This window comes from Scyliorhinus torazame, chromosome 14 (assembly GCF_047496885.1).
Source record: "Scyliorhinus torazame isolate Kashiwa2021f chromosome 14, sScyTor2.1, whole genome shotgun sequence".
Classification (NCBI taxonomy): Eukaryota; Metazoa; Chordata; class Chondrichthyes; order Carcharhiniformes; family Scyliorhinidae; genus Scyliorhinus; species Scyliorhinus torazame.
Window position 1 is genome coordinate 53,120,486 of NC_092720.1, and position 20,199 is coordinate 53,140,684.

Consider the following 20,199-nt stretch of genomic DNA (forward strand, 5'->3'; position numbering starts at 1 on the left):
ACAAGAAAGTCAACTAAAATAACATACTGGACTACAATATTGACTACACCTAATAACATTAAATTGGCTCAGTTCCAAACCCCACTATTTTCCTAAACTCAGAGCTATACCTCCCAACATCCTAGAGATTTTAACACTATAAGCAAAATCCAGCAATAGTTAGCACATTTTGCACCTATCTCTCTTTTGGAAATTGCTTCTGGTTAGAATAGCAACAACTGGCAGTTCAAACCGGATTCTCCAGGCAATGGCTTGTTTGGAGTGAACATAGCTTCCTGCTGTGTGTGCTATGAACTTGGATCAGCTCTGCTCTGCTCACCTCAGTTTATTGGATGAACCTTGTCACTGATGTACTGTTCTTTCTTTTGATCTTTTCCAATCTGAATTACTAGTCTTGGAGGTCTCTCTTCATGACTTTCCTCACATGAGATCACCTAAGTGTGGAATTCACCCTCATCTCTTTTTACCGCCTGTGCTTTAATTCCTGAAATTCTATGCCCTATTATCCACTTTGTTTGGGTAAATATCTGTTTTGTGTTGCCAGGCTATTCGGCATATCAAAGACCTCAGTCAATTTGTCTCCCAAACCATTGCCCATTTATTAAACGCCTTAATTTCCATTTTAATCACAACTTCTTGACAGCTCTGTTCCAACAGTCCATTTTAGAATAGAATTCCCTACAGTGCAGAAGGAAGCCATTCAGCCCATCAAGTCTGCACCGATCCTCCAAAGTGCACCACCTAACCTTTGGACACTTGGAGTAATTTAGCATGACCAATCCACTTCACCTGCACATCTTTTGACTTCAGTTCTTGCAGGTGGCAGTCTCACTTTTAAGAATTCAATAAATAATCTAGGCAAACACTCCATTGCAGATTTGAAAGAGCACTGCCATGTCCAGAGGTGCAAAAATACAGTTGAGATGTTAAATTGGACCCCGCATGCCTTTTTTTTTGTGGTTGTAAAATATCCCATGGTATTATCCGCAGAACAGCAGTGGATTCTATGCCCGGCCATCATTTATCTCATTGCTGTTTGTGAAAGCCGACTGTGTGCAATGTGATTGCTAAATTTGCCCTGTACACTGACTACTTTGAATATAATTAATTGTTTGCAAAGTGCTTTCGGATGATTTGAAGATGTGAATGACGCAAAATAAATGCATGTTTTATTTATTTTGGTGGTCATTCGTGAATTTTACTTCATTTCAAATTAATATCTTAGAATCAGCATTTTAAGCTCCTTTTGTGATTTGAATGAAGTCCACCTTGAAGGAATGACTGCTTTGTGTAACAACAGCAGAAGTTTACACTTTATACCACACTTTCAATGGGGGAAATATCTCTGAAGGGTCATCACAGCTGGGTGGTCAGAGATGACCCCCAAAACGAGAGGGTGACTAAAAGGTGGGTTTTTAGGAATGCCATAAAAAGAATGAGGTCTGAAGTCAGAGTTTTTGGAAGGGATTTTGAAAGAGTTTGGTCTGAAATGCTGAAGACATACCGTACAGTTATTTGACAAAGAATGCAAGTTGCAGAAGGTGCTCGAGTTGTGAGCATGTAAATTCTCAGGATTGTAGAGTGGAGGATGTAGAGATGGATAGGGTCAAGGCCATAAAGAGAATTAAATACGAGGATAAGACTTCATTTGAGGCATTTTAGAACCAGATCCAGTAGGCACATGACTGTGGTCAGCAGACACAAAGGTGATGGGTAAGTGGAGCTTACCTGTGCAGCAAAGTTTTGGATATGCTGGTTTATAAAGGGTGAAGGATGGGAAGCTGATTGGAATTTAAATTGGTTTTGGCATAGAAGAGGATTTCAGGAGCAGATGTTTAGAAGTAGAGGTGGAAGTAAACAGTCATTGTGAAAGAGTCCAGTAGGACAGCGAGGCTACGGACAGTCCTTCAAGTTTGAGACGGTGACGGGTGAAGGGATGGAATAGGTGGTGAGGTTAGAGTTTTTGGCAACTACCAAAACCATTGCTTCCTGATGTTTAACCAATGGAATTTGTGCCTCATGCAGGAATGGATGTTGGACAAGCACAATAACAGTCTGTGGAAGGGTCAAGAGAGTTGGTGGAGAGGTAGAGTGCCCTGTTACGTATGGGGCAGCTGACCTCATGTCACCAAGATGCAGGATATAGACGAGGAAGAATCAACAGTAGGAGAAACCATTACTCTTAATGTTCTAACTACGATTTAATAGGTAACAGTGGAACCAATTATGTCGAGTTCCACTGAACTGGACAGTGCGGAAGAGACTTTGGAGGAGGGTTGGTGTGGTTGACCGTCTTGAGGGATTGCAGGGTTTGAAGTGGTAAGCTGGCATAGTGCACCACAGTCATTGAGTATCATTTTTGACTTTGATTAGGACTGCTCAAGTGTTGCATCAGGGACAGAAACCTGAATGGAGAGATTCCGATATAGAGTAGTGGAAAAGAATGAAATTGATTTGTGAGGTGATAACACATTCAAGGACTGTGAACAGCAAATGGAACAATAGTTTACAAGCATCGAGGAGTCTTGATGTTTTTTAAGGAGGGTGATTTGGTGATTTTGAAAGGGATGGGTGCAGTACCCGAGAAGAGGGAATTGTTTATATTATCAGCTGATATTAGACCAGGAAGATAAATTGGGTAGACAGATGAAGGGAATGGGATCAATGGAGCAGGAGGTAGATCTCACGGACAAGATGAGGATCACAAAAAATCTTTGTTAACTCCAAAAGGGGTAAATGTTATTTTAAAATGTAAATATACTTACTTGGATGTAAAACAATGGTTTAATTTTAGTTTGGAAGGTTGCAATAACAATTGTTTCAATATTTGTTTCTAAAACTTTCCATAGGGAATGGTCCCTTTCACCTTTGTTGGAACAAAGGAAAGCATTGGAAATGTGCAGGTCCTTTTGGAGTACCATATTTCTTACCTGAAGGTAGGTATGCTCATTTTCCCTGTAATAATCGCTGTAGTGGAGATGGCTTGAAACACTTGAAAAGTGCAAATACAAATAAGTAGATGTGAGATTAGTAACTGAAATAAACACCTTTTTGAACGGTGCTCCACTTGGAATGATGAAAACAGGAAGATAGTACTAAGTTGTACTGTCAATAGGTCCGATCAGCTGCAGAGAATGCCATCACTGTTGGAACTTTATCAAGATGGCGTACGTTGTAATTTCTGCAGTCTTGTTGGGTAAAATAGTGTCTCAGTTTAATTACTACAGCACAAGACAAATGAATGACATCTTGTCGCAAAGGAAACATGCTTCTATGCTGCCTGACACTTTCCTGATCTGTTTTTGAGGATTGTTCTTAAAAATAGTAAAGCTAAAAATTCTAAATAGTGTTGTTTGATATAAGTGTGCTATTGTATCTGACGAGCATTTCTTGGTAATGTTGGTTGCATTTGGACTAAATGTACAGATCATCAGATTTGGAGCTGTAGGAACAGTAATTTGGTCAAGTAGATTTAATTCAGAAGCCTACTGTAAGTAAGCTTTCATTATTGAGTTGGAAATGTTATGTCAAAAACATTTTCCCCTCATTGGTTTCAAGTCAGAAATTGAAGATATGTGCGCACACCTGTACAGTTTCACATTTTTAAAAAAGTTGTGAAATGACTGCCGAACCAGCATCAAATGTATCGCGTCTGCCCTGACCCAGTCAGACTACAAAGGTTTTATCAAGAGATAAATCCAGCAAGCGTGCACTGGAGACACCATGTTGGCAAGGTAATCTACTTGGCAACAAAAATGAAGCCAATCAATTGCAAGACATGGCTATAATAACAAGGAACATCTCAACCTGTTGTGATGGATCTGCGAGGGAGATAGACCTGATGACTCTTATAGTCCTTTTGATGGGCATTTCTGTGGCTAAGAGTATCTGATTACAAGTTTATAGGAATCTGCTTGGGGTTTAGTTTAAGAGTCAGTTTTAGAGTTTGGGGGGGCGGGGCGGGGGGTTGAGTTAGATCAGTGGTTCCATGGCATTTCAAGGAGAATATTAAATGTTTTATATGCACTATTTCTAATTCATTTATCTGCCGAATGTAAAAATAAATTTGTCAATTTATAGCCTTTGTGTATTTCTAACCTGTGCACTAAAATGCACACCAAAAACAAGGGTGGGATTCTCCGTAGGCCGACGCTGAAATCGGGAAAGGCGATTGGGCGGAGAAACGGTTCCAACGCCAAAATCGTGGCAGGTGCCGAGTAGCCGGGGTGACCCCCCACGGACTGGAGTGGTGTCCAGGCATGGACCACCATTACCACGGCCTTCAAGGCAGTCATCTTGTTGCGCACCCACGCTGGCCCCTGGTTCTGCAGAGTGGCACTGACCGTATGAGTGCACCCACCACACCCCAACTGGCTGCCGCCCGCCGGCGGCCCACCCAGGGCAACACCCGCAGTAGCCCCTACAGGGACCGCGGTGCCTACCCCTGGCGGGGGCAGTGCCAGCCAACAGTACCCCTGGCATCAGGGACGGGTGCCAGGGCCAGTGACCCCCCCCCCCCCCCCCCCCCCCCCCCCCCCCCATGGTGCCTGCCACGGGAGTGAGTCGGGTGGGGGAGCACATATGGGGGCGGAGCTCACAGTGCCAACCGGGGCCACCATGTTGCCCGGTGGACCTGGTTGGGTACGGGGCTACGCACCATGCTAACATGTCGGCCTTTCACCCCCCCCTTGCAGACAATGGATATTGGAATTCAACCAGCAAGAAAGTCCATAGTGATTCGTGCCCATTTTCTCGTGGGTGTGGGGACATAGCCCCATTATTGGAGCATCCCGCCCCCTACCACCAGGAATGTCAGAATGAACCAAACTTTCAAGCACTCCATCTACTACATATGACTTGAGGGTTTACATATCTAAAGTTAAAATCATGAACATAAATAACAGCATATCTCTGCAAAGATGTGTCATTGGCTTTCTCTTTTATTGTCTAAATTCATATATTTGAATTACCATGTTTATTTTTATTACTTGCAATTAAGATCATAATTTTGATTTGATAAATTTATTGATTTAATAAATACTTATTTAGAAAAAAGGGTGCCTTTTGTGTTGCTTTTAATGCTGCAATGGGCTCTTGTGCTTCCTCCTTTTTGGCTTTTTCATTTTGCATTTGGTGCATACTATCTTTGTTTGAGACCGTTCTGACCACTTACAAAAATTAATTCACGGGCTATGGTTTCGCTGGTCAGGCCAGCATTTATTGCCATCCCTAGTTGCCCTTCAGAAGGTGGTGGCGAGTTGCCTTCTTCAACAGCTGCAGTTGCTGAGGTGTAGGTACACCCACTGTGCTGTTAGAAAGTGAGATCCAGGATTTTGCCCCAGCGACAGTGAAGGAAAGGCGATATATTTTCAAGTCAGGATTGAGTGACTTGGAGAGGAACCTCAAAGTGGTAGGATTCCCAGGTATCTGCTGCTCTTGTCCTTATAGATGGTAGTGGTCACGGGTTTGGGAGGTGTGATCTAAGGAACCGTGGCAAGTTACTGTGGTGCATCTTGTAGACTTATCACTTTTTGTCGGTGATGGAGGGTTTGAATGTTTTTGGAAGGGGGGCTAGCAAGTGGGCTGCATTGTCCTGGATGGTGTCGAGCCTCTTGAGTGTTGTTGAAGCTGCACTCATCCAAGCTTGTGGAGAGTATTCCATTGCACACCTGACTTGTGCCATGTAGATGGTGGACAGGCATTGGGGGGGGTCAGGAAGTGAGTTACTCGCCATAGGATTCCGAGCCTTTGACCTGACCTGTGGTAGCCACAATATTAATATGGCTAGTCCAGTTCTGTTTCTGATCAATGCTAACCCCCCAGGATGTTGATTGTGAGGGATTCAGCGATGGTGATGCCATTGAATGTCGAGGGGTGATGATTAGATCTCTCTTGTGGCAGATGGTCATTGCCTGGCACTTATGTGCCGTGAATGCAACTTGTCACTTGTCAGCCCAAGCCTGGATATTGTCTAGGTCTTGCTGTATTTGGACTTGGACTCCTTCAATTTCTGAGGAGTCGTGAAGGGTGCTGAACATTGTGCAGTCATCTGCAAATATCCCCATTTCTGACCTTATGATGGAAGGATGGGGGTGGTCATTGATGAAGTAGCTGAAGATGGTTGGGCCTAGGACACTACTCCTGAGCAAATCCTGCAGCGATGTTCTGGAGCTGAGATGATTGACCTTCAACCACCACAACCATCTTCCTTTGTGCTAGGTATGATCCCAACCAATGGAGAGTTTTCCCCGCTGATTCCCATTGACTCCGGTTTAGCAAGGCTCCTTGATGCCATACTCTTGTTAAACGCTGCCTTTATGTCAAGGGCAGTCACTCTCACCTCACTTCTGGCATTTAGCTCTCTTGTCCATATTTGAACCAAGGCTGTAATGAGGTCAGAAGCTGCGTGAACCTGGAGGAACCCAAATTGAACATCCGTGAGCACGGTATTGGTGAGTAAGTGCCGCTTGATAGCATTGTTGATGACTCCTTCCATCGCTTTGATAATGGAGAGTGGACTGATAGGGCGGTAATTGGCTGGGTTGGATTTACCCTGTTGTGTACACGACATACTTGGACAATTTTCCACATTGCCGGGTAGATGTCAGTGTTGTAGCTGTACTGGAGCAGCTTGGCTAGGGGTGGGGCAAATTCAGGAGCATAATCTTCAGTACTATTGCTGAAATATTGTCAGGACCCAAAACCGTTGTAGTATCCAGTGCCTTCAGCTGTTTCTTGATATCAGGTGCAGTGAATCGTATTGGCTGAAGACTGACATCTGTGATGCCGGGACCTCTGGAGGAGACCGAGATGGATCATCCACTCAGCACTTTTTTTGAAAAAAATTTTTAGGGGCAATTTAGCATGGCCAATCCACCCCTGCACACCTTTGGGTTCTGGGGGTGAGATCCACGCAGACACGGGGGCTCTCGGCACTTCTGGGTGAAGATTATTGCGAATGCATCCGCCTTTATGTGCTGGGCTCCTCCATCATTGAGGATGGGGAAATTTGTGGCGCCTCCTCCTTCACTGAGTTATTTAGTTGTCCACCACCATTCACAGCTGGATGTAGCAGGACTGCAGAGCTTAGATCTGATGTGTTTGTGATGGAATCACTTAAGCTCTGTCTATTACTGCTTATGCTGTTTGGCACACAAGTAGTCCTGTGTTTTGCATCATGTTGACACCTCATTTTTCGGTGTGCCTGATGTTGTTCCCGGAATGCTCTCCTGCACTCTAAATTGAACCAGGGTTGATCCCCTGGCTTGGTGATAATGGTTGAGTGGGGGATATGCCGGACCATGGGGTTGCAGATTGTGGTTGAATACAATTCTGCTGCTGCTGATGGCCCACAGTACCTCCTGGATACCCAGTCTTGAGTTGCTAGATCTGTTTAGCACCGTGGTAGTGCCACACAACACGATGGAGGGTATCCTCAATTTGAAGATGGGACGTTACCTCCACAAGGACCGTGGGGTGGTCATTTCTACCAATACTGTCACTGACAGATACATCTGCAGCAGGCTAGTTGGTGAGGATGAGGTCAAGTTTGTTTGTCCCTCTTGTTGGTTCCCTCACCACCTGCTGCAGTCCCAATCTAGCAGCTATGTCCTTTAGGACCCGGCTAGCTCGGTCTGCGTTGGTACTACCGAGTCACTCTTGGTGATGGACAGTGAAGTCCCCCACCCAGAGCATATTCTGCGCCCTTGCCATTGTCAGTGCTTCCTCCAAGTGGTGTTCAACATGGGGGAGTATGATTCATCAGCTGATGGTGTTACGTGGTAATCAGCAGGAGGCTTTCTTGCCCATATTTAACCTGAAGCCATGAGACTTCATGGGGTCCGGAGGCAATGTTGAGGACTCCCAGGCCAACTCCCTCCTGACTGTATACTACAGTGCCATCACCCTTGCATTTACAATGCATGTGATTACATGCAGTCACTGGAACCTCATAGCATAGATTTATGGGAATTGTGATAGTGGTGTCTGGGACATCGCCTGTAGGGTACGATTCCGGGAGTATGACTGTCAAGCTGTTGCTAGTAATGTTAGTAAGGATGACTTTGCAGGGTCAATGCCGGGTCCGTTAGGGTTTTGTTCCTTTTATGTGTTTTCGTAGCGGTTGAATACAACTGATTGGCTTACTATGCCATTTCAGCAGGCAGTTAAGAGTCAACCACATTGCTATAGGTCTGGAGTCATGTGTAGGCCAGACCAGGTAAGGATGGCAGATTTCCTTCCCTAAAGGAATATTGGTGAACCAGAGGGGTTTTTATGACAATTGACAATGGTTTCATGGTCATCATTAGACTTTTAATTCTAGATATTTTATTGAGTTTAAATTCCACCACCTACCATGGTGGATTCGAACCCTGATCCCCAGATCATTATCCTGGGTCTCTGGATCACGAGTCCCGTGATAATACCACTACACCGCTGACTTCCCACATTGAAATTGTGACCGCTGTAATGCATGGAAACATGTCAACCACTTTATAGAAAATCAAAGCTGCAAACAGGCTATCAATCTGGGATGAAGTGCAGATCTATTGTGTTTAGAGTAGGATTTTCTGAACAATCTCCATGTGCTATTTATTGTTTTTGCACAATAAATATGACTTTCCCCAATCTGTATCATCAAATGTTTCATTTCATTCTGCAAAGGGACATTCTCCCCATTCCCCCACAAAGTATTCTGTTGAACAAAATGCGTTTTGGGGGGATTGCTGTTGCTGCTTCTGCGGTGTTTTTTTTTTAGGACTGTTGTCTGTAAAATTCAGATACTTTGCCCAGTTTATTATCCAAATGTTTTACTCAGTTACACTTATTTGCAAGATGAACAATGGACAAACACAAGTTCACAATTCAACCCAAGTTTATTTTAAAAGTTATTCTTTAAATTGACCCAACTGTAGTATGCCTTAAGATTCTTAATACTACCTATGCCGAAGTACTGGATCGAGCTGTGGGTCCAGTCCTCGGAGTCTCTGTCATTTCAGGGCCTTTGTCTGTGAAGGTGGGTCTTGCACGCTGCTTCCTTCTGTCCTCTGGTCCGTCATGGAGTCTTCTTCACTGCCTCTGCGTCGAGTCTTCACTGGGGTGGGTCTCTGGATGCCTCTTCTTTCTACCCCTCTTCACGCCCCTTCAGAAGCTTCTCTGACCCTCCGCCAATGAAGTCTCAGGACGGGGGTCGCAGCACCCAGTGGCGTTGCTGATTGCAACTCTGCAGGATATCAAGAACCCACCCCGAGGGGCCCACCTTCAGGTGCATTGTTCACATGTAATCTTATCGCATAGATGGTAGTGGTGGGAAATCCAGGTGCCAGAAAGCCTGACTTCATCTGGGGAATCCAGAATAATCGATCCATTTGAATGGACCGATTATTTTCTGACGTCTTGTTTACAGGTCAGGCCCAGATTTGCTCTGGCTGTCTCTGTCCAATGTATTCGACTCTCGCTGTTCGAATTCCCTTCAGGTTTGACTGTGGTTCTAACTGTGGTTTAATTAAAAATTTAAAGCAGTGAACCTTATTTAGACCTACTAGTTGTTGCCAAAACGATCTGTATCCCTCCATTCCCCGCCCGTCCATGTGTCTATCAAGATGGACCTAAAATTTGAGCCGTTGGCCATTGTACCACAGGACTGTGAATTATGTTAGTTCCCTGAACTTTGTGCAGTTATTCATGCTTTTCTAAAGTGAACTGAAATCATAATTTATTCAAGTTCTTAAGTCTTCTCAAGGTTATTCTGGTTCAAATAACACAGGACCTACTGTGTTATTCCACATGATGCAAGAACAAACATAATTTTCTAATGGAGTTTAACTCAAAAATATACCATTGTCAATGTACTCTGTCGATCATTCTTTTGTCTACTCTATACGTACTGTGTACGTTTCCTTGGCCGTAGAAAAATACTTTTCACTGTACTTCGGTACATGTGACAATAAATATCAATTAACCAATCCATGAAAATTATTCAATTTTTGAATGGGAAATGGCACTGTCACTAGACACTGTTTGCCCTTCTCCTCATCCGTTTCTTTCCTCTGGTCCTGCATAACAATTAAACGTCCAGAAATATTTTTTTGCTTATAATTTAGTACCAATCAAAAACGGTATGATGAATTTCTCAATTAGTTGCAGAGCCGGTGATCGTTCTAATTTGTCTTTCATTTACCTGTTTTAGGAAGTAGAGCAGCTGAGAATGGACCGGTTGCAAATTGATGAGCAGCTTCGGCAGATTGGTATGGGGTATAGGCCAGTGACAAGTCGGCCAGAGAAGGACAAGGGTTATATTACTGATGAGAGTACTGCTTCTTCACTTCATGGTAGTAGGTCCTATCGTGGCCGTGGTCGTCAGGGTCCAAATTATACCTCTGGTTACGGTAATTTTAATTGTCATTCCATATTGATTTCGGGTAACGCGCTTCTACTTACAAATATATATTCAATCCAGCAACAGCCCTGAAGAAGAGTCATACAGGCTTGAAATGTTAACTCTGCTTCTCTCCACAGTTGCTGTCAGACTTGCTGAGCTTTTGCAGCATTTTTGTTTTTTATTTCAATACAACATTGTTGTGGGAATGAGGCAAATGGTTGTTTATATATGATGTAAAACTAGTTTACATCTTGAGGAAAGAAATAATAATAATAATTTATAAATAGCAGAGTAGCTTCATAATGCCCAAAATTCTGTGAAAAGGAAAATAATATAGAAACTGAAGGATAACAAATATGACACTTCTCAGAAAGAAGAAAGGAATAAGCCAGGATATGCTAGCTCTATTATAGTCGTTCACATTAGGAAACACAGAAGGAATGAAGAATGCAGACGGGAGTATTAAGTTGAAAGATGTTAGAGATATTGTGAAGCAAAGTCATGGAGGGCTTTTACTATGGGAATGTTGAAGCTTGGCTGGAGTTATGAACATGTGGGATATAGTGAGGAACATGATCTAAGCAAGTGCTCTTTGGATAAATCAATGCTGACTTCCACTTAGTGCATCACATTTGTTCATATTTTTCATTATTTCATCCTTCAGACTGCTTTCCTATACTTTACCCACAATTAATTTTCGGCTCATTGGTGTGAAAGTATAGGAATTATCCCCATGTCCCTTTAATAAAGTTTGGGCTTATAGTGTTCTTTTTTACAGTCCTTTGATTTTAGGACCATTTCTGATGATTCTCTAATAATAATAATCTTTATTGTCACAAGTAGGCTTGGATTAACATTGCAATGAAGTTACTGTGAAAAGCCCCTAGTTACCACATTCTGGCGCCTGTTCCGGTCCACAGAAGGAGAATTCAGAATGTCCAAATTACCTAACAGCACGTCTTTCGGACTTGTGGGAGCAAACTCCCGGAGCACCCGGAGTAAACGTACGCAGACACGGGGAGAACGTGCAGACTCCACTCCACCCAAGTGGGGAATTGAACCTAGGACCCTGGAGCTGTGAAGCAACAGGGCTACCCACTGTGCTACTGTGCTGCCCACAAAGATGATATGTCAAGAAGATGACTGACTGATTTTTGCCAACTAGTTCCTTAACTATCCGTGTCTAGCTGGATATAATGTCTTGATTTCATTTACCATTTTAAACTATCAGTAACTGCATTGTCAAGAATTTATATTACTTTTAGTACTACTTCAACTTGCATGCTGTAGAGATTGCTCATGATTTCAAATATATTTAGAGAAAATGCTTGACACTTGAGATTATTGCAAACTGGATTTTCAATAGTTTTCAATATTGCGACACTGCCCATTTTTAAAAAGTCTCCTTTATCCTTCACAATTCACTGGGCATGAAGCTTTGCACATTGGGAGTGATGTTTTTGCTTTTCTTATCTGCATTGCTTCCACAAAGTTACCTATAATCCTTTCCCTTTGTGATCTGAATCTCTGATATTCTGTGGTATTTCTCAATCTTCACTTTTCTTCCCTGCTGTTTCTCTGTAATAATACTATTAATCCCCTCCATCTGCCTTTCTAAAATATGTTTCTGTTAAACTCTTTGTTTATGTCATAAATCAAACAACCCCAGCATAATGTCATCACTGCAATATTTTCTTTTCACATTTCCTCTGTCATCACCTGGTCTTTGCTTACTACCAGATCTAATAATGTCCCTATTCAAATTGGCTCCTTGACAAGTTGTTTTATGTAACATTTCATATTCTATCTGGGATCAACATTTTCAAATTCTTGGTTTGATGTTAGGTAGATCTGATGACATACGTTTGGTTGAGGAAAATGTTGGCTGGGTATGCCAAGCTACCCTCAGGATCCATCTAAGTATGGCCTATCAATAATGAGACCGACAATCAGTTCTTGGAGTCTTATAGCAGTGTTAATGGATTTAGGAATGTTTACTGAGATTGTTGAAAGCAAAGATAATGGGCTGGATTCTCCGCACTCTGACGCCGAAATCGCGGCCGGCACCAGGGCGGAAAATCCAGTTTGACGGGGTAATTGCGATCGGTGCCGGTTTGGCCATTCTCCGCGTCACCGGGGGCCATTGCTAGAGGCCCGCTCCGACATCCTCCGCCCCCGACGGCATGGAACTAACCTACTATTGACGGTCAGGATGCTCGGGTGACGGCAGCGGACTCGGTCCACGGCTGCCCTGGTCGGGGGCGGGTGGATCGGAGGCCAGGGGGGGCCTTATAGGCGGCCGTGGAATTAATGTGCGGGGTTGGAGGGTCGGGCACACGGCCGATCGGCGGGGGGGGGGGGTCTCCTTTGTGGGTCCACCACCGGTCTGAGTCTGCCATGGAGAACAACGCCGCCACCGCCGTGCACATGCGCGGCCTCTGACCCGGAAGTGTGGGGGCCCGTATCTGCAGCAAAAGCTACGAGATTCATTCTGGGCCCTGCCAGCCCCCTGCAGGGCTATGAATTCATTTCACTTTTTCCCAGGATTTTCTGGAGTAAAACTCCACCGTTTTGATGCCAGGGTGGGACATAGTCTCAATAATGGAGAATACAGCCCAATGAGTAAAAGTAAATTATTGGACTATCTATATGTGATGAGTTGTGTTCTATGAGTCTGTTTTGGGGATGTTATGGTTTGTTGATGTATACAGAAATGATTTGGAATTGGAAATTTGGAAAATCCAGGGGGTGAGACACTACAGGTTTAAAGGTTGGTTAGAATATAAAATGGCATTAGAAAGATGTGGTGGAGGCTCATTTAGATGTTACGAAGGGTGAGAGATCATTCTTTGAAGAACAACTTGACTGGTTAAGGCTTTTCACTAGAGCTGAGATTAAAGGATGACGTGACCAGAATCTTCAAGATTAGGCAGTGTCTCAGATCAGTTGTGATTATTTGTTTCTGCTGTAGAATATCGTAACAAAGCGCAAAATCATTTCAAACAATTCAAGGGCATTTTAGACTGTACAGAATTTGTTTGTTAGGCCTCTTAGATGATTTGAAAGATTTTTTTTTTGAAGTGTTATTGGACAACACAATAATTGTCTGTGGACTCGTGTTTATATTTAATGATTTGCACAGGTACAAATTCGGAATTATCAAATGCTTCAGAGACTGAATCTGAACGAAGGGATGAATTAAGTGATTGGTCATTGGCTGCTGAAGATGAACGAGATACAAGACCACATCGTGATAGTCGAAGGCGGCCTGGAGCAGGGAGAGGGCGAGGTGGAGGGCAATCCAACAGGGGTCGTGGGGGACCACGGGGTGGACATTCATCTATTAGCTCAGGTAAGCTTTATGAACACATTTTGAATCCAGTTTAGCCTGAAAGTAGTCCTTTGTATACACTAGTTATATTACAACCATGACTACATTTTTGACAGTGACATAAATGATTAGCTGTGGTTCTACAGCACAATCAGATCTATGGTGAATGGGGAAAAGACAGTTCTGTGCACATGTATATTTAGAAGCAGATTACATACGAACATAGGAGTAGGCCATTCAGCTCCTTGAACCAACTCTGCCTTTCAACTAGGTCATAGCTGATTGTCTACCTCAGGGTTTTCCAAACTGGGTCCTTTGGAGCTGCTTGTCCAATCAGAGGCTGGCTTCTGGAGAATCCAACCTCTGATTGGATGAGCTGGGAAAAGCGCAACACTTAAATTTCCATTTGGGGGTGAGCATGAACGGAGTGATGGGGAGAGTGGGCCTCAAAGAGCAGAATCGAGATTGGAACAGGCCTCTGCATGAGTGAAAGGGGTGAATGTGTGTGCGTATGTGCATCTGATATGAGAATCCAGCTTTCTAGCATCACTCCTCCCCCAAAAAATGGCAAGGTAAGACTTGAGTACTTATGTTTTAATTATAATAAATTTATACACATAAGAAATTGAAAAGCCTTTTGTAAGTTAGTTTTTTGCATGTTTGTACCTATTGCACGAAAACAATAATTTTTCGTGATTGAATTCTTCATCGCAATAAGAATGTTTCCCAGGAGTTCCGTCAGTATTCTTGGGAGGTCAAAAGGGTTCCATTTTGAGAAGCCCTTGCCTACCACAACACCATTTTCCCGAACTATCCAATCCCTTGATATCTTTAGTATTCGGAAATTTATCAAGTTCTGTCTTGAACATACTCAATGACTGAGCTTTCACAGCCCTCTGGGTTAGAAAATTCTAAAGATTCACTACCCGCTGAGTGAAGAAATCACTCCTCATCCCAGTCCTAAATGACTTGCCCCTTATTCTGAGACTCTGTCCTCTGATTCTAGACACACCCTAGGCAAGGGAAACATCCTTTCTGCATCTACCCTGTCTGGCCCCTTAAGAATTTTGCACACTTCAATGAGATCACCTTTCATTCTTCCAAACTCTGGAGAATTTAATAACAATTTATTTTGACGTAATTAATTAATTAGTGCTAGAAATGTTAGTGAGTGGGGTGCAGTGCTCTTAACTGTGAGATGCAGGAGGTCCGTGACACTTCCACTGCAGGAAGTGTACCCACTGGCAGCTCCTCACAGACCGCGTGGTTCGGTTGGAGCAGCAGTTGGATGCCTTGAGCATGCAGATGGTGGAAAGCGTCACAGCCAGGAGTTATAGAGATGTGGTCACGCCCACAGCGTGTAGGCAGACAGATGGGTGACCGCTAGAAAGGGCAGGCAGTCAGTGCAATAATCCCCCGTGGCCCTCCCCCTCTCTAACAAGTATCCCGCTTTGGATACTTTTTTGGGGGGGGGGGGTGACCTATCGGGGGGACAACAACAACAGCGACCAGAGCAGTGGCACCACGGCTGCCTCTGTTGTTCAGCAGGGAGGGTCAAGCGCAGAAGAGCAAGAGGGGCACAGTGGCACTTCTGTGGATGTGAAAAAGACTCCTGGATGGTGTGTTGCCTCCTGATGCCAGTGTCCTGGATGTCACTGAATGGCTGCAGGGCATCATAAAGGGGAGGGTGATGAGACAGAGGTCATGGTGCATGTTGGTACCAATGATAAAAGTAGAAAGAGGGATGAGGTCTCGCATCCAAGAATTCAGGGAGTTAGGCAATAGACTAAAGAGCAGGACCTCTCTGGTTGTAATCTCTGGATTACTCCCAGTGGCACGTGCTAGTGAGTACAGGAATACAAGAATAGCGCAGATGAATGTGTGGCTTAAGAGTTTGTGCAGGAGGGAGGTTTTTCGATTCCTGGACCATTGGGACCATTTTTGAGGAAGGTGGGACCTGTACAAGAGAGACGGTCTACATCTAAACCAAAGTGGGACTAACATCCTTGCTGGTGGGTTTGCTAATGTTGTTGGGAACAGTTTTAAACTAGTTTGGCAGGGGGCGGGGATATAGACTGATCGCAGAATAGGGACGCAGTATAACATAGTAAAGCAATCAGGTTAGAGGGAATACAGCGGTCGTAAGTTTCAAGGCAGTAAAACGAGGCAGAATGGTCTCTACTTTAATGCCAGGGGTTCTAAACAATCTATTGGCCCGACGCACTCAATAACATAACCAACTACCCAACCACCCTCGCTCCTAACTACCCATATATTAGATTCCCTATCCTTATTTTACACTGCCATGCCTCCCACTTTCTCTCTCTCTCTCTCTCTCTCTCTCTCTCTCTCTCTCTCTCTCTCTCTCTCTTCCCCCCCCCCCCTCCCCCCCCCCCCAAAAAAAAAAGCCTGGCACACGACGAGGATGAATTGATTCTCTTCAAGGCCTTCCCATAGTCCGACTTCCAGCTCCCCTCCCAACTCTTCTTCCCACTTCCTCTTCACCTCCCCGATTGGGACCCCTTCCCGCTCCATCAATTCCTTATATATCTCCGAGACCCTCCCCTCCCCAACCCCCGTTTTAGACATTACCTAATCTTGTAGTCCCCTCAGGGGGAGGCGAGGAAAGTTGCAACCTGCCTCCGGACAAAGTCCCTTACCTGTAGGTACCGAAACCTGTTCCCGGCAACTCAAACTCCTCCTCTAACGTCTCCAAGCTCGGAACATAGAACATACAGTATAGAAGGAGGCCATTCGGCCCATCGAGTTTAAGCACTCACTTCCGCTCTATCCCTGTAACCCAATAATCCCTACTAACCTTTTTGGCCACTAAGGGCAATTTATCATGGCCAATCCACCTAACCTGCACGTCTTTGGACTGTGGGAGAAAGCCGGAGCGCCAGGAGGAAACCTGCGCAGACACGGGAAGAACGTGCAGACTCCGCACAGACCGTGACCCAGCAGGGAATTGAACCTGGGACCCTGGCGCTGTGAAGCCACAGTGCTATCCACTTGTGCTACCGTGCTGCCTCAATGAAGAGATCCCGAAATCTCTCAATCCCTGCCCTCTGCCACCTCCCAAAGCCCTCCCCCGGAACAAACTGGTGATTATTACAGATCGGTGACCACATTGCGCTGTCTCCACACCCTCAGGGCTGCCACTACCACTGGGCTTGTGGAGTACCGAGCCGGCGAGAACGGCAGGGGCGCCGTTAGCAATGCCTCCAAACTCGTACCGTTATACGATGCCGCCTCTAATCACTCCCACATCAACCCCTCCCCCACAACCCACTTCCTAACCATCGATGTAATAACCACCAAGTAATAGTTCATAAAATTCGGAAGGGCTAAGCCCCCCTCCCTGTGCCCCTGTTCCAAAAGTACCTTCTTCACCCTTGGGATCTTACCAGCCCATACAAAACCAGAGATCGCCACGTTCATCTTCCTGAAAAAAGCCTTAGGAATAAAAATTGGAAGACATTGGAAAACGAACAGCAACCTCGGGAGGACTGTCATCTTCACAGTCTGCACCTCCCCGCCAATGACAGCGGGAGCGTGTCCCACCTGTGGAAGTCTCTTTTCATATATTCGACCGCCCTGCCCAGATTTAACTTATGGAGCTGACCCCAGTCCCTAGCCACCTGAATCCCCAGGTACCTAAAATTCCTACCCACCACTTTGAACGGTAACTCCCTCGTCTCCTCGCCTGCCCCCGTGTCTGGATCGCTCTTACCCATATTTAACTTGTACCAAAATCTTCCAGTATCTCCATAATTCCAGCCATCTCCCCCAGAGAGTCTGTTATGTACAGGAGCAAATCGTCTGCGGAGAGCGAGACCCTATGTTCCACCCTTCCTCTCACCCGCTCACATACCTCATCCTCCGCTAGTAGTCCTACATCTAACCTCCATTGCGGCCGCTGGGCCTTTCCTTTCCTCACTCGCAGGTCTACCCAGTGTGGGATGTGATCCAACACCACAATTGCTGAATATTCAGTATCCACCACCTCCGCCAGCAGCGTTTTATCCAGCATGTAAAAGTCTATTCTGGAGTACACCTTGTGCACATGGGAGTAGAATGAAAACTCCTTACTCCTTGGCCTCACGAATCTCCACGGATCCACCCCTCCCATGCGCTCCATAAACTCCCACAGCTCTTTCGCCATTGCTGATACCTTTCCAGACCTAGGACTCGACCGGTCCAGTCTCAGATCCAGGACCGTGTTGAAATCCCCCCCCCCCATAATCAGTCGGTGCGAGTCCAGGTCCAGAATCTTCCCTAGCACCCTCCTAACGAACTCGACATCATCCCAGTTTGGGACGTATATATTCACCAGCACCACGACCATTCCCTCCAGCTTCCCGCTAACCATAATAAATCTACCCCCCCGGGTCTGCCTCTATCTTCCCCACCTTGAATGCCACATTTTTGTTGACCAGAATTGCCACCCCCTTTGTTTTAAAGCCCAATCCCGAGTGAAACACCTGCCCAACCCATCCGTTCCTCAATCTAACATGGTCTCCCAGCTTTAAGTGTGTCTCCTAGAGCATGGCCACGTCCGCCTTCAGTTGCCTCAAGTGTGCGGACACACGGACTCTTTTGACAGGCCCATTCAGCCCCCCTCACACACACGTTGGTCTTCAGATCACCCCCAACTATGCTTCCGTGAATTAGCCCTCCCAGCTAGCCTGGCAGCCCCCGTCCCTGGCGCCTAACATCCTACCCCCACTGATTCCCCTTCCTCCTCTTAATGCAAACTCTCAAAACAATGGCAAGAAGCAAAAACAAACAAACAATCCCTCCACGGTCCGAGCACAAAGGCCCACCCCTCCACCCTTAAAGTATTATCTAGTCAACTAACCTCACACAGAATCGAATGGAAAACGGAAAAAGAAAGAAAATATATATACAGAGCCTCAAATATTGTTCCAAACATCGCAAATTAAATGTTGAAAGTTTAAATCTTTTACAAATCATAGCTCAATTCCCCGCAGTCAGAGTTCAAGGTCTTCATTCTTCCATCAGTTTATTGTCTTTCATAAAGTCCACCATGTCCTCCGGCAAGCCAAAGTACAGCTTCCGACCCTACTAGGTTACCCATAGACGGGCCGGGTAAAGCAGACCAATCTTTATTCCTTTCGCATATAGGTCCGACTTGACCTTATTGAAACTTGCCCTCCTCTTTGTGAGTTCTGCTCCCAAGTCCTGGTACACCCAGATCTCGGCATCTTCCCACACACACCGCTTCGCCTGCCTGGCCCATCTCATAATACGTTCCTTGTCTAGGAACCGATGTAGTCGGACCACCATCGCCCTCAGGGGCTCACACCCCTAGGGCTTACGTATAAGTGCCCTGTGGGCCCGGTCCACCTCCAACGGCTTGTCGAACGCACCTTCCCCCATCAGCTTCTCCAGCATCTTCCCCACATGCGCACCAGCACCCAATCCTTCTTTCCCCTCTGGCAGACCCACGATCCGGATGTTCTGCCTCTGTGAACGGTTCTCCAGCTCCTCCACTTTCTCCAACAGTCGCTTCTGCTGGTCCTGCAGCATCCCGATCTCCGCTGCCATCGAGGTGGACTGCTCCTCATGCTCGCCTGACTGCTCCTCCAACCCCTGGGTCGCCTGTCCCTGGGTCGTCAGTCTCGCCACCGCTTTGATCGAGTCCGCCGCCCGGACCAGGTCCTCCGCACGCAACTTATGGTGTTGGGAGAACTTCTTATTCAAGAAGCTCACCAACTGGTCCATCGACCACTGAGCTGGCGGGGCCGGACCCTGCGCATTCGCCAATGCCAAGCACTCAAAATCTGGTCCTCACTCGCCACCAACTTCTGTTTCCTCCTTTTCTGATTTTTCCTGGGGTGCAGCTCCATAAACTAGGGGTCCCTGCTTCTGTTCCTGCTTCTACACCTTTACTTCACAAAATTCCTACAACAATCCGGCGTGAGAGCCACAAAAAGACCACCTTGAACGGGAGCTGCCAAATGTGCGACCTTTCATTCCATGGCCGCCACCGGAAGTCCACAGAGACATGGTTGAGTGAGGGGCAGGATTGGCAGCTCAACATCCTGGGATATAGAACCTTCAGTAAGGCAGAGGAGGGGGTAAAAGAGGAGGAGGCAGTGCATTATTAATTAAGGAGGCAGTTACTGCGGTAAGGAGAGATGATATATCTTGGAGGGGGCATCAAATGAAGCTTTGTGGGTAGAATTTAGGAATAAAAAAGGGACAGCAAAGTTGCGAGGTTTATTATAGACCCCCAGATAGTCGGTGGGAAATTGAGGAGCAAATATGTGCGCAATCCGTAGAGGGGTATAAAAATAAGAGGGTAGTTATATTAGGTGATTTCAACTTTCCCAAAATTAATTGGGATAGCCATCATGTTAAGGGCTTAGATGGAGTAGAGTTCTTAAAATGTATGCAGGAGAACTTTTTAGCTCAATATGTAGAGGATCCAACAAGGATGGTGCAGTGCAGGACCTAATTC

General features: G+C 45.5%; 1 protein-coding gene across 2 annotated transcripts in view; it reads left to right on the forward strand.

Annotated features, from left to right (window-relative positions):
- The window catches only part of fxr1 (FMR1 autosomal homolog 1), a 137,964-nt gene that overhangs the window by 81,893 nt on the left and 35,872 nt on the right, over positions 1–20,199 (forward strand). For both annotated transcript variants that reach the window (XM_072474204.1, XM_072474205.1), the window contains exons 11-13: positions 2,850–2,936; positions 10,190–10,388; positions 13,524–13,733. In XM_072474204.1, the coding sequence (XP_072330305.1) occupies positions 2,850–2,936; positions 10,190–10,388; positions 13,524–13,733 (496 nt within the window). The remainder of the gene's footprint in view (positions 1–2,849; positions 2,937–10,189; positions 10,389–13,523; positions 13,734–20,199) is intronic.